The sequence below is a fragment of the Capra hircus genome, chromosome 10 (genome assembly GCF_001704415.2).
Source record: "Capra hircus breed San Clemente chromosome 10, ASM170441v1, whole genome shotgun sequence".
Lineage (NCBI taxonomy): Eukaryota > Metazoa > Chordata > Mammalia > Artiodactyla > Bovidae > Capra > Capra hircus.
Genome location: NC_030817.1, coordinates 1,385,664 through 1,399,757, shown reverse-complemented (window position 1 = coordinate 1,399,757; position 14,094 = coordinate 1,385,664). Strand labels below are relative to the sequence as shown.

The 14,094-nt window shown below is 51.7% G+C and overlaps 1 protein-coding gene across 1 annotated transcript in view; it reads left to right on the top strand.

Moving 5' to 3' along the window:
* KCNK13 (potassium two pore domain channel subfamily K member 13) overlaps nucleotides 1–11,588 on the top strand; it is a gene marked incomplete at its 3' end in the record, with an annotated part of 104,163 nt that extends 92,575 nt beyond the window's left edge. The window contains exon 2 of the mRNA XM_018053753.1: nucleotides 11,023–11,588. Coding sequence (XP_017909242.1) covers nucleotides 11,023–11,588 — 566 coding nt within the window. The remainder of the gene's footprint in view (nucleotides 1–11,022) is intronic.

The window sequence follows — 14,094 nt, the reverse complement described above, 5'->3', positions numbered from 1 at the left end:
CGAGAGTCTGTTGGCCACCTGTATGTTTTCTTTGGAGGAACATCTACTTATTTCTTCTGCCCATGATTCAGCTGGGTTGTTTTTCATTATTGAATTGTATGAGCTGTTTGTGTATTTTGGAAACTAAGCCCCTGTTGGTCACATCATTTGTGATATTTCCTCTTTGACTACAGACGGTTGTTTCATTTTGTTGACGGTTTCCTTTGCTGTGCAAAAGCTTATCAATTTGATGAGGCCCCATTTGTTTATCTTGCTTTTATTTTTATTGCCTTGGGAGACTGACCTAAGAAAACCTTGCTACTATTTATGTCAGAGAATGTTTGCCTGCTCTCTCTCTTAGGAGCTTTATGGTGTCATGTCTCGTCTTTGAATCTTAAGCCGTTCTGAGTTTTGTTCTGAGTTTGAGAATGTTCTAACTTCACTGGTTCACACGCAGCTGTCGAGTGTCCCAGCACCACTTGCTGAAGAAGCTGCATTTTCTGCATTGTGTGTTCTGGCCTCATTTATCGAAAATTAATTGGCCATAGCTGTGTTTGGGTTTATTTCTGGCTTTCTGTTCTGCCCCACTGGTCCACGTGTCTGTTTTTGGGCAAGGACCACTCTGTTCAATTTCTGGAGCTTTGCAGTATTGTCTGAAGTCTGGGAGGGTTTGGCATCCTGCTTCTTTCTTTTTCCTCAGGACCGCTTTGGCAATTCTCAGTCTCTGGTGGTCTCATATAGATTTTAGCATTCCGTGTTCCGCTTCTGTTGTGTATATGTAATTCCAGTGGCTTCAGCTTAATGGCTACTTTTACTTAGCTGCTGCCCTATTATCTGCCATTCAGGTTGCTAAAGATTCTCATCGTTAAAAGTAAAGGCAGGTGACATCAGTGTACACACATAAGTAGTCACATTTCTGATAGTTTTGAAGATATATTCCTTAAAAATTATAAACAAAAAGATATAATACTTCTAAGATGTCTGATACATATTCTCAGATTGCTGTCTAGACAATGTATGCTGATTTGCAGGCCTCCACACAGTGTTTGATATTTGCTACTGCATGTGAGGGCACTCTCATAATACACATTTTTCCCCAAATGTTTCCAGAAAAAAATATGATGAAAGTCTACAGGACACATTTGATCAACAACTCAGTGGCATAAAAAAAGAAAAATGGGAAGGGAGACTGTGAACAAAGGAAAGAGACGTGAAAGATATGCTTCGTGGACCTCGGGAGGATCCTGATTCACACAGGTGATCTGTACAGTTTGGAGAGACTGGAATATGGACTGGGTGTTATTTCCTGTTAAGAAGCTGGTGTTAATCTCATTAGGTGTGATAACGACGTAGTGGTTACATCGGGAAAATACAGTGCTTGTCAGTTACAGAGGCATCATTATTAATGGATAAGATGGCATGCTGTCTCGAGTTTATCAATACTTTAAAAATCTCCAGCAGGTAAAGGGGGTGGGGTGGGATAGGGAAAACATGATTGGCAAGATGTTGACAGCTGCTGAAACCAGGAACCATGAGTTTATTGTCGTGTTCTCTCTACCTTTGTGTGTATTTGAAAAGCATAATGCGAAACTTCTCTATTTTTCGCCTTAATTTTTTAAGAGAATATTTAGACAGTATGTGCTCGAGGGCCGGGAGTGGCAGGTCTTGCTCTGTCCTCGTGGTCCAGGTAAGGGGCTCTGTGGGGGCGGTGGGCCCCTGGCCAGGCCTGCCGCTTCCTTCCTGACCCCAGGGACACACCCAGGATCAGGAGCCACCCTGAGGTCGCAATCACATCAGAAGCAGATCTGGAATAGTCAAGGGGGCCAGATGGAAGCAGACCACCAGGCGAGCCCCCGCCTCGGCCTCCAGACCACACGGTGCCCACGACCCCCGATCAGCTGGGCCATGCGCTCCCAGACTCGGGGGCTGGACACAAGCCCCGTGACCTCAGACCTGAAGCTCAGGGACAAAGTGGCATGCTGAAAAGCACGCCGTCTGACAGCGTCATGGGTGTGTATGAAACACGGGGGGACCAAACGCATGGGGCAGCGGGGTTTTAACTCCGACTGAATGGCCTCGCATGCTGGGAGGGGCACCCGCACACTCCGGCTGTGTGTCTGAGTCAGTGGGGACGGCGGGTGTCCGCGTCTGACGCCGGCCGCTCCCCGACCGTGTCGGCTTCGGCAGCCCCTCGCGGGGGTGTCTGTGTGGCGCGCGGGACGGCGGACGCTCGGCTCGCCTCCCTCCGGTTCTACTTTCAGCGCGTGCGGCGCGCCTGGGCTTTCCCCGCGCTGCAGTCAGGTGGGAGGCCGCGGGCCTGGAGACCACACAGACCTCGGTGCTAAGTTGGCTTCACCGCTGGGAGTGGCGTGGGGATGAGGAGTCAGTGAGCCGGGCAGACAGCAGGCTTCTGATAACGCCTGTGCCCTTTTCCCCACCGAGGAGGACCTTGAGGCTTATTATTTCCAATCCAAGGCGTTGGTAATGCCCAGTAACAGGGGACTCAAAAGAGTGGAGACTTTCTGTGAAAATGCCTGCTTATTCGCTGACACACTTTTAAGCTCTGAGAGCAGTCCGAGCTATGGAAACACCTCTAACTGCAAACACTGGGAAGCGGTCTCCGGTTGCTTCTGTGAACATCACCGCTTGTTCTGTCTTCTGTTATTTTTGCTGATTAAAAAGAGGGCAGTGATCAAGAAAATTCAGTAGGTAATCAACAGTCATGGATTATCCCTTCTTTGATAAAACTGAATGCTTTAAAACCAGACAAACAAGAAAGAATCTAGAGATTTTAAATTCCTGGAACAACTGGCAGGAATAGATGATGCGGTATGTATATTACTCAGCCATGAAAAGGAGTGGAAAAGGAATGCCATTTGCAGACATGTGGACGGACCTAGAGAGTGTCATAGAGTCTGAAGTCAGTCAGAAAGAGAAAAATATCTTGTCACTTACTTGTGGAATCCATAAAAAATGGTATGCGTGCCTGCCAGTCACGTCCGACTCTTTGCAACCCCCATGACCTGTCTACGGGATTTCCCAGGGAAGAATACTGGGACGAGTCGCAGTTTTCTTCTCCAGCGGCTCTTTCCCACCCAGAGGCTGAACCCGTGTCTCTTGTACTGGCAGGTGGGTTCTTTACCCCTGAGCCTGGGAAGCCAGGAAAATGGTGCAGGTGAACCCATTCGCAAATAGTCTCCGACGGAGAGAACAGGCCTGGTCAGCCAGGTGGGGAGCAGACACTGTAGAAATAGGTAACTAATGGGGGCCTACTGGGCAGCGCAGGGTCGCGACCCAGCGGCCTGTGTGACCTAAATGGGAAGCAGCTCTAACAAGGAGGCGATGCAGGTATGCGTGTAGCTGAGTCACTTTGCTGAACAGAAGGAAATAGCCCAGTGTTGGAAAACGACTCTACTTCAGTCCTCGGCCAATCTGCCAATCTCTGCAACGTCAGAGCATCACTAGGAGTCTCATTCACTAGAAACACAGCAGCTCACCAAGCGTGTCAGCTGCCTTCAGCACTGGCCCTGCGTGTACCACAGGCATTTGTCCCAAGGAAGGCTGCATTCAGGGCCCTGAAGCCAGGGCAGAGCCGTCGTGCTTTGCTACAGCCCTGGCCTCACCCTGCCTTGCTTCGTGGACAGCAGTCTATCTGTCCCAGGCTGGATGCCGGGCTCCCGGAGGGAGGGCCCTGCCCAGGCCGTCCCGGCGTGGCCCCGACTCCTGGCGCCAGTTCCCGGACCCGACGGCCGCGCGGTGAGCGGCTGCTCTTGCCTTTGCCGGTTGCGGTTCAGTCGCTCGGCCGAGTCCGGCTCTCTGACCCCGCGGACGGCAGCACGCCAGGGCGGGAGCTGCGTTTCACTCCCTTTGCCCTGCTCTCCAAGAGGAAAATCACTGAGTCCTCTGTGCGTCAGGAAGGAAGGTTTTAAATACTTACACATTGTCGGCAGCGCTGGGTCCCCACTGACGTGCAGAGTTTTCTCTACTCGCGGCGACTCGGGGATCCCTCTCGCTGCCGTGTGCAGACTTCTCACCGCAGTGGCGTCTCGGGCCGTGGGACTCAGGCTCAGGGCCTGTGGGCACCGGTGTTGTGGTGTGGCTTTTGTGACTGTGGTGTATGTGGCTTTGGTGTTGTGTGTGTGGCTTTGGTGTTGTGGTGTGTGGCCCCGGTGTTGTGGTGTGTGGCCCCGGTGTTGTGTGTGTGGCTTTTGTGGTTGTGGTGTGCGTGGCTTTGGTGTTGTGGTGTGTGGCCCCGGTGTTGTGGTGTGTGGGCTTCGGTGGGTGTGGTGTGTGGCTTTGGTGGCTGTGTTGTGTGGCCCCGGTGGTTGTGGTGTGTGGGCCCAGTCGTTGGGGCACACGGGCTCACCCGCCCTGCGGCGTGTGGGATCTTCTTGGGCCAGGGATCAACCTGGTGTCCTCTGCTTTGCAAGATGGATCCTTAACCACTGGACCATCAGGAAGGGAAGCCGCTCAGTCGTGTCCGACTCTTTCCGACCCTGTGGGCTGTCGCGCCAGGCTCCTCTGTCCATGGAACTCTCCAGGCAAGAATCCTGGAGTGGGTTGCCATTTCCTTCTCCAGGGGATCTTCCCGACCAGGGATAGAACCCAGGTCTCCTGCATGGTGGGCAGACGCTTACTGTCTGAGCCCCAGGGAAGCCCCTGGAACACCAGGGCAGCCCAGAAAGGATGATTTACTACAAGAAAGTGTTGGCCCTCTCGAGCCCTGCGTTACACGAGTGAGTCCCCTGGCCCTTGGCAAGCGTTTCCCTCGCCCCTCCGTGTGCACAGCTGCTGCTATTTCTGGGCCTTCTCCATTTCAGTGACTTTACCCAGTTTCTGGAATGTTGTTGGGTCAATAAATGGCCCGGGATAAACACTGCTCCTTATCCCTGCATGTCGCCTCAGTTCTGTTTCAGTGAAGAGAGCCAAGGTGCCCGCTAGCTTTACAGCCTTGGGTGAGGACTCCAGGTTTCCTTTTTACGTCTTCTTCGTGCAGGAACATGCAGAAGCTTTACTGGTTTCAGGAGTTCACTGAGCCGGAGGAGGTGCCCCAGCGCCCCTAGATCAGGAACCAATCACTCAACACCTCGCCGACCCCGCTGTGTTCCTTGGACTAGGTAGAAAAAAACCGCTGCTCTCAGTTCAGTCTGTAAACTCAGTTTTTTCTTAACCCTCTGCTAGTTCAGCTGCCTCATTTCAACTCGAGCTTGGGGATAAGAATTAAAGGTACTAACAAAGAAAAGAGAACAAAGACAGAACTTCCTTACCTCAAACGAGGATGTCTGATAACAAAGCCCACACTGCCAGGAGTCACTGAGCACCTTTAAGTTTCAAAACAAGGGTTCCAGAGAAGAGATGACGGTCTGACATTCCACCACTAAGGGCCGGGATTGTACCTGCCAGTGGAATTATCCCCGGTCCCTTGTTCCGTCCTTAGCAGGTCATCCTGTTCATTCCACTCCATGCCATCCAGCTAAAAAGCTAAAATGTGGTGTCTTCCTCCCGCCTCTTGGAGGAATTAATTACACGCTAAAGAGTAGCTACATGCGATTAGTGTCCGATGTAATGCACTTTAGGACTTCCCCGGAGACTCAGGCGGAAAAGAATCTGCCTGCAGTGCAGGAGACACGGGTCCTATCCTTGGGTCAAGAAGATCCCTGTAGAAAGAAATGGCAACCCACTCCAGTTTTCTTGCCTGGAGAATCCCACGGACAGAGGAGGCTGGCGGGCTACAGTCCATGGGGTCATACAGAGTCGCTAGATACGACTGAGAAAGGAAAGTTGAATTTAATTGGAAAACTAAACAGTAACTCTATTCCTTTGCCAGGCAAACCATTCAGTATCACAGTGATCCAAGTCTATGCCCCAACCAGTAACGCTGAAGAAGCTGAAGTTGAACAGTTCTATGAAGACCTAAAAGACTTTTTAGAACTAAGACCCAAAAAAGATGTCCTTTTCATTATTGGGGACTGGAATGCCAAAGTAGGAAGTCAAGAAACACCTGGGGTAACAGGCAAATTTGGCCTTGGAATACAGAATGAAGCAGGGCAAAGACTAATAGAGTTTTGCCAAGAAAATGCACTGATCATAGCAAACACCCTCTTCCAACAACACAAGAGAAGACTCTACACATGGACATCACCAGATGGTCAACACTGAAATCAGATTGATTATATTCTTTGCAGCCAAAGATGGAGAAGCTCTATACAGTCAGCAAAAACAAGACCAGGAGCTGACTGTGGCTCAGATCATGAACTCCTTATTGCCAATTTCAGACTCAAATTGAAGAAAAGAGGGAAAACCGCTAGACCATTCAGGTATGACCTAAATCAAATCCCTTATGATTATACAGTGGAAGTGAGAAATAGATTTAAGGGCCTAGATCTGATAGATAGAGTGCCTGATGAACTATGGAATGAGGTTCGTGACATTGTACAGGAGACAGGGATCAAGACCATCCCCATGGAAAAGAAATGCAAAAATGCAAAATGGCTGTCTGAGGAGGTCTTACAAATAGCTGTGAAAAGAAGAGAGGCGAAAAGCAAAGGAGAAAAGGAAAGATACAAGCATCTGAATGCAGAGTTCCAAAGAACAGCAAGAAGAGATAAGAAAGCCTTCTTCAGTGATCAATGCAAAGAAATAGAGGAAAAGAACAGAATGGGAAAGACTAGAGATCTCTTCAAGAAAATTAGAGATACCAAGGGAACATTTCATGCAAAGATGGGCTCGATAAAGGACAGAAATGGTATGGACCTAATGGAAGCAGAAGATATTAAGAGGACGTGGCAAGAATACACAGAAGAACTGTACAAAAAAGACCTTCACGACCCAGATAATCAAGGTGGTGTTATCACTCATCTAGAGCCAGACATCCTGGAATGTGAAGTCAAGTGGGCCTTAGAAAGCATCACTATGAACAAAGCTAGTGGAGGTGATGGAATTCCAGTTGAGCTATTTCAAATCCTGAAAGATGATGCTGTGAAAGTGCTGCACTCAATGTGCCAGCAAATTTGGAAAACTCAGCAGTGGCCACAGGACTGGAAAAGGTCAGTTTTCACTCCAATCTCAAAGAAAGGCAATGCCAAAGAATGCTCAAACTACCGCACAATTGCACTCATCTCACATGCTAGTAAAGTAATGCTCAAAATTCTCCAAGCCAGGCTTCAGCAATACATGAACCGTGAACTCCCTGATGTTCAAGCTGGATTTAGAAAAGGCAGAGGAACCAGAGATCAAATTGCCAACATCCACTGGATCATGGAAAAAGCAAGAGAGCTCCAGAAAAACATCTATTTCTGCTTTCTTGACTATGCCAAAGCCTTTGACTGTGTGGATCACCACAAACTGTGGAAAATTCTTAAAGGGATGGGAATACCAGATCACCTGACCTGCCTCTTGAGAAATCTGTATGCAGGTCAGGAAGCAACAGTTAGAACTGGACATGGAACAACAGATTGTTTCCAAATAGGAAAAGGAGTACGTCAAGGCTGTGTATTGTCACCCTGCTTATTTAACTTATATGCAGAGTACATCATGAGAAATGCTGGACTGGAAGAAACACAAGCTGGAATCAAGATTGCCGGGAGAAATACCAATCACCTCAGATATGCAGATGACACCACCCTTATGGCATAAACTGAAGAGGAACTAAAGAGCCTCTTGATGAAAGTGAAAGAGGAGAGCGAAAAAGTTGGCTTTAAGCTCAACATTCAGAAAACTAAGATCATGGCATCTGGTCCCATCACTTTATGGGAAATAGATGGGAAAACAGTGGAAACAGTGTCAGACTTTATTTTTGGGGGCTCCAAAATCACTGCAGATGGTGACTGCAGCCAGGAAATTAAAAGACGCTTACTCCTTGGAAGAAAAGTTATGACCAACCTAGATAGCATATTCAAAAGCAGACACATCTCTTTGCCAACTAAGGTCCGTCTAGTCAAGGCTATGGTTTTTCCTGTGGTCATGTATGGATGTGAGAGTTGGACTGTGAAGAAGGCTGAGCGCCGAAGAATTGATGCTTTTGAACTGTGGTGTTGGAGAAGCCTCTTGAGAGTCCCTTGGACTGCAAGGAGATCCAACCAGTCCATTCTGAAGGAGATCAGCCCTGGGATTTCTTTGGAAGGAATGATGCTGAAGCTGAAACTCCCGTACTTTGGCCACCTCATGCGAAGAGTTGACTCATTGGAAAAGACTCTGATGCTGGGAGGGATTGGGGGCAGGAGAAGGGGTCAACAGAGGATGAGATGATTGAATGGCATCACTGACTCAATGGACATGGGTTTGAGTGAACTCCGGGAGTTGGTGATGGACAGGGAGGCCTGGCGTGCTGCGATTCATGGGGTTGCAAAGAGTCGGACATGACTGAGCGACTGGACTGAACTGAACGGAAAGAGTACAGAGTGTGTGCATCCGGGTGTTCGGGAAAGGCGGCCCTCTGGCGCCCCTTCAGGGAGCAGCAGTTATAATTTCAGGAGCTCACAGACGTCTGATCTGACTCTATCCGGGGATGCGCTGCGGGCCACCACTGGTCAGCCATGGCAACAAAGCAAAGCGTTAGTTTGCCCATAGCAGGCTGTTACCAGGAAAGAGGATTTTGGGCGGATCCAAGAGATCCTGGCGACGGGGCCCCAGCTAGGAGACTGGACCTGAATATGCAAACAGCTAGGTTTGATTTGAATTTAAAAAACCGAACCCAGGGAGGCATGCTGAGGGCTTACTTTTCAAATGATGTTTTTTTTTCAAAAGGACTTTGACGCCTGTCCCCTCAGACAAATAAGATCCCTTAGGTTTACTGAATCAGTTGCTTGGAAGGAATTTGTGTCCCTCACGGTGAGCTGAAGCTAAGCGCCCCTGAATGACAAGTGCTGAGTGTCTTTCTCTTCCGTTTCTCCTTTTTCTTAGTGGTGTCCACTGTCCTACAATTGGTATTCTTAATTACATGTCTGTGTGTGGGAGTAGAAAGGTCAAGAAGGTCACAATTGTGAATAGGAAGAGACAAAGGCAAGAGAGACTTTATTTTATCAAACTGTAACCACCAATCCCTCAGCACTCCCAGAGCATGAAAATTTTGTTTAAAAGATGAGGAAATCTTGAGCAAAATGTTGATTTCCACGTCTGCTGGCACATGCTGTTTCTGTCTGAAGCATTACTAGCACCACACACACACGAGTGTGCGCGTGCGCACGCACCTCCGTGCCTTGCCTGCTGAATTCTTCTTCAGCTTTCTGTTTAGACTTCCTAGACCCTAAGCCTGAGAACGGTTTCCCTCTTAGCATTTCCCATCAGTTCAGTTCAGTACAGTCGCTCAGTCGTGTCCGACTCTTTGCGACCCCATGAACTGCAACACACCAGGCCTCCCTGTCTATCACCAACTCCCGGAGTTCACTCAAACTCACGTCCATCAAGTCAGTGATGCCATCCAGCCATCTCATCCTCTGTCGTCCCCTTCTCCTCCTGCTCCCAATCCCTCCCAGCATCAGGGTCTTTTCCAATGAGTCAACTCTTTGCATGATGTGGCCAAAGTACTGGAGTTTCAGCTTTAGCATCAGTCCTTTCAAACAACACCCAGGACTGATCTCCTGGTTGGATCTCCTTGCAGTCTGAGGGACTCTCAAGAGTCTTCTCCAACACCACAGTTCAAAAGCATCAATTCTTCAGCGCTCAGCATACATGACTACTGGAAAAACCATAGCCTTGACTAAACGGACCTTTGTTGGCAAAGTCATGTCTCTGCTTTTCAATATGCTATCTAGGTTGGTCATAACTTTTCTTCCAAGGAGTAAGCGTCTTTTAATTTCATGGCTGCAGTCACTCTCTGCAGTGATTTTGGAGCCCCCCAAAATAAAGTCTGACACCATTTCCTATCACAGAATAAACACTTCACTACATGAGAGCTCCATGAAGGCAGGGCCCAGGTCTGCCTTTTCCCACCGTTCTAGTCCCAGTTCCTTGAATGGCAGCCAATAAGTGTTCATAGAGTAAGGGAATTCCCACGAGTCTCTGTGAGGCTTCTTTGCATGAGCCTTTGGGTGTCACTCTGAATAATGGCTGTCCAGTGTGGCTGCTCGGATTGTCTACTGTACAAGAGCATCTAGCGGAACCGGGAGGGGAGGCTGCAACGCAGCCCCCGTTCTCATCACCACGCCATTGTCGCTGGCTTGGAGCCCACTTGGAGGAAGAGGTGCCTTTTTCTTATTTGCAGTGCCGCACCCTACCAGCTCTGAGCAGCCCAGCTCTGATCAACACTTCATGTCTTCAAAAGGAAGTGGGAATTCTCCCTCCCATTCCTAGAAAGGCTGGGACGGAGTGTTTTTAAGGGAACTGTTTATTTAGGTCCTCTGAAGTGAAAGTCGCTCAGTCGTGTCCGACTCTTTGTGACCCCGTGGGCTATACAGTCCATGGGATTCTCCAGGCCAAAACAGTGGAGTGGGTAGCCCTTCTCTTCTCCAGGAGATCTTCCTCACCCAGGCATCGAGCCCAGGTCTCCCGCATTGCAAGCAGATTCTTTACCAACTGAACTATCAGGGAAGCCCCCTCATTAACTTTTTCTTAAACCTGAAGTGAAGGGAAGTGAAAGTCTGACTCTTTGTAACCCCATGGACTTCTCCAGGACAGAATGCTGGAGTGGGTGGCCTTTCCCTTCTCCAGCGCATCTTCCTGACTCAGGGACGGAAGTGGGGTCTCCTGCACTGCAGGCAGGTTCTCTACCAGCTGAGCCACCAGGGAAGCTCAGGAATACTGGAGGAGGTGGGCTATGCCTGCTCCTGGGGATCTCCCCCAGCCAGGGGTGGAACCCAGGTCTCCCGCACTGCAGGCAGGTTCTCTACCAGCTGAGCCACAGGGAAGCCCAAGAATGCTGGAGGAGGTGGGCTATCCCTGCTCCCGGGGATCTTCCCCAGCCAGGGGTGGAACCCAGGTCTCCCGCACTGCAGGCGGGTTCTCTACCAGCTGAGCCACAGGGAAGGCCCTCTGCCGGCCATCACGGCCGAGACTCAGCCCGTCCGCGGCCGAGACTCACGCCCCTCCGATTTCTGTCTCCCGCAGGGTTTGGGATGGCCACGCCAGCGACAGTGGGCGGGAAGGTGTTCCTGATCGTCTACGGCCTCCTCGGGTGCTCCAGCTCCCTCCTGTTCTTCAACCTCTTCCTGGAGCGCCTGATCACCGCCATCGCCCACGTGTCGGGGCGGGGCGGCGCGCGGGGCCCGGGGCGGGCGGCGCCCGGGAGGCCGTCGGCGCGCGCGGTGCTGCTGGCGCTGGGCGCCGCCTCCCTGGCGCTGTGCTGCGGCGCCGCCGCGCTGTACGCGGCCGCCGAGGGCTGGGGCTACCTGGACGCGCTCTACTTCTGCTTCGTGGCCTTCAGCACCATCGGCTTCGGGGACCTGGTCAGCGGCCAGCGGGCGCGCTACGACGGCCAGGGCCTCTACCGCGTGGCCAACTTCGTCCTCCTGCTCGCGGGCGTCTGCTGCCTCTACTCGCTCTTCAGCGTCGCGTCCGTCCTCGTCCGGCAGGCGGTGAACTGGGCCCTGGGCCGGGCGGCGGGCGCGGGCTGCGGGCGGGGCCGGGGCCGGGGCCGCGGCGGGCCGCCCCGCAGCAACGCCGTGGGGCCGGGCCGCGCGCGCAGCGGGGCCCGCGGGGCGGCGGAGGCGGGCGGCGGCTCGGGCGAGGCGGTCTCCATGAAGGGCGTGCTGGCGGCCGGCAAGGCCTCCCTGGCCGTGGCCCAGGAGCCGCTGCCCGGAGCGGCCGGCGGCCGCCCGCGCCGGGCCAGCGCGCCGCCTGCGGACGACGAGTTCTCGGGGGGCGTGGGCGCCTTCGCCGTCATGAACGGCAGGCTGGCCGAGACCAGCGCCCGCAGGTAGGAGCGGGGCGGCCCGCCTGGAGCCGTCGTGGGAGATCTCTTCTCCAGCAGGCTGCCCCTTCCCAGGGCTGCGGGACCTGAAGCCTCGAGGCCTCGCTCCTCACCGTCGGCCTTCTGTAAGTCTGAAGGCACTCTTTAGAAGTGACCCACACAAGCGGTCAGTACGTGGCCTCCTGACTCATCTCGCTCCAGAATCTGAACCCAAGAGAGGGACGCTTCCTTAAGCCTCGATTTCCTGCTGTCCTGTTCTGCATCTGGAAATACAAACCCTGAAGACGCGAGTTCTCCTGAATTCACAGCCTCCCCGAGGCGCTTCAGCGAGGGGAGAGCGCGACTGGGCTTTCTTCTTGCCAGCTGCCCTCCGGGCAGATGTTTCTGGGGTGCTGCAGCTAGGGAGAGCACCTGTTCCTCCTTATGCCTGCTTCTCTCTTTTTGTTTCTCTGTTCTTTTATTTGTAAGAGCTTAGGGCTTGACTGAGGTGCCTGTGGGACCTCAGCATGGTTAAGAAAATAAAATTCAGCTTCAGGCCTTTAAACCGCAGCAAGGTGATGGGGAGAGTCCACTCTTGTCCCTGAACACTGGAGCTCACTGTGTTCCAAGGTGATGGGGAGAGTCCACTCTTGTCCCTGAACACTGGAGCTCACCGTGTCCCTGAGGACTGGAGCTTACTGTGTTCCTTTGAATGGTCCCAGAGACCACTGCAGTTTTACCAGGGCTTGGGGCCCATTGCGGAGATAATGACTGTCTATTTATTAAAATTGAAAATTTAATAAAGCCTCATTTTATTAACAAAGCTTACATGAGTGCTCATTAAGGATGTTGGGGTAGAGTGCTTCATTAAACGGGTACTTACTGCACTCACAGAAAAAGGAAATAAGAAATTAACCTTGAGGGATTGCGAACTTCGTCTTGGATTCCTGGCTGGAGAAACATTCTAGACCAGATAATGAAACCTGGCTTTTCCTGTCTAATCCTCCTGGGTCCTGCCTCTGGGACTGTAACAAGCCTGATGATATTACCTGGCTTATTGTTAAAGCAGTCCATGCTATGAACGAGGGCTGTTGATCTTCATCAATGCAGAAGGTTTGGGGGATGAGAGCAGGGTTTATAAGAGATAACTGCTGTTTTTTTGTAAGCTAAGAATGGTGTCCACATGGCCCTTTCAGAAATGAGGAGGAAAGATGGGCCCCATTAAGAGGATAATGCAGAAAAGCCCTGCCTGGTGAAACTGAACTGTTGAGCAGAAAGCATCAGACTGGGAGGACCCTTAGGAACCATCTCATGCAACCTCCATGCTTTTGACAAAAGGAGACAGAGGCTGGAAGGGATTGCCCCTCTTCTGGGCACTCAGGCTGATGGTGAACAGCCAGCCGGGAGAAGCACTCTGGTCTCTGAAGAGGTCTGGGCTCTTGGCCCATGATCCACCCAGCCTCAGAACCTGCAACGGCTCCCTCTCCAGGCTTTTGCCTTTTCTTCCAGCTGGCAAACCCAAATATTTCGTTTAAGATCCCAGGAGTGCCCCAGAGCCAAAGTGTGATAAGCAGCAGCCCTAGGCTTTGAACTTAGGGCTCCTGAGGCTCCAAAAATCAGAGACCTTCAACCACTACTTTGTAATACACTTAAAGGGCAGCAGCCTGGAGTACTGCAAAACCCTTGTTAGGAGCCTCTGGTCATAAACCCATCTCCCCAGGGGCTTTGCCTACAAGAGGCACTGTGGGGAAGTGGGGGGTTGCGGGGGGGAGCTGGGTCCCCATCCCTAGGGGATTTCTTCTATTTTTAAAATTTTTATTTTATATTGGAGTATAGTCAAGTAACAATATTGTGATCGTTTCAGGTGGACAGCAAAGGGCCTCAGCCATATGTGTACATGTGTCCGTTCTCCCCCAGACTCCCCTCCCATCCAGAAGCAGGAATCTGTGCTGCACCAAAAAGTCCAAGTGGGGGGCAGGCCGGAGGACTGCGGTGAGCGTGCCCCGACGTCCGGGGAGGGGTGGCTCTCTGAAACTAAGGCTGAGTCTGAAACGCTCCCAACATCCCCGCCTCCACGCTCAAGCTCCAGGTGACAGGCATCAACAGCACACCGCTAGGAGCCCAGGAGTGCAGAGACCCTCTCTCAGGAGGGTGCAAGGAGGGAGCCTGAACTTCAGGATCAGACTGACCTCGCCCCGGCAAACCGCGTTTCATCCCAGACACGGCCTTGCTGCAGGACTGCGAGCGTGAGGAGCTCTGAGGGTGACCATAGCAACAGGCAACCTCAGTCT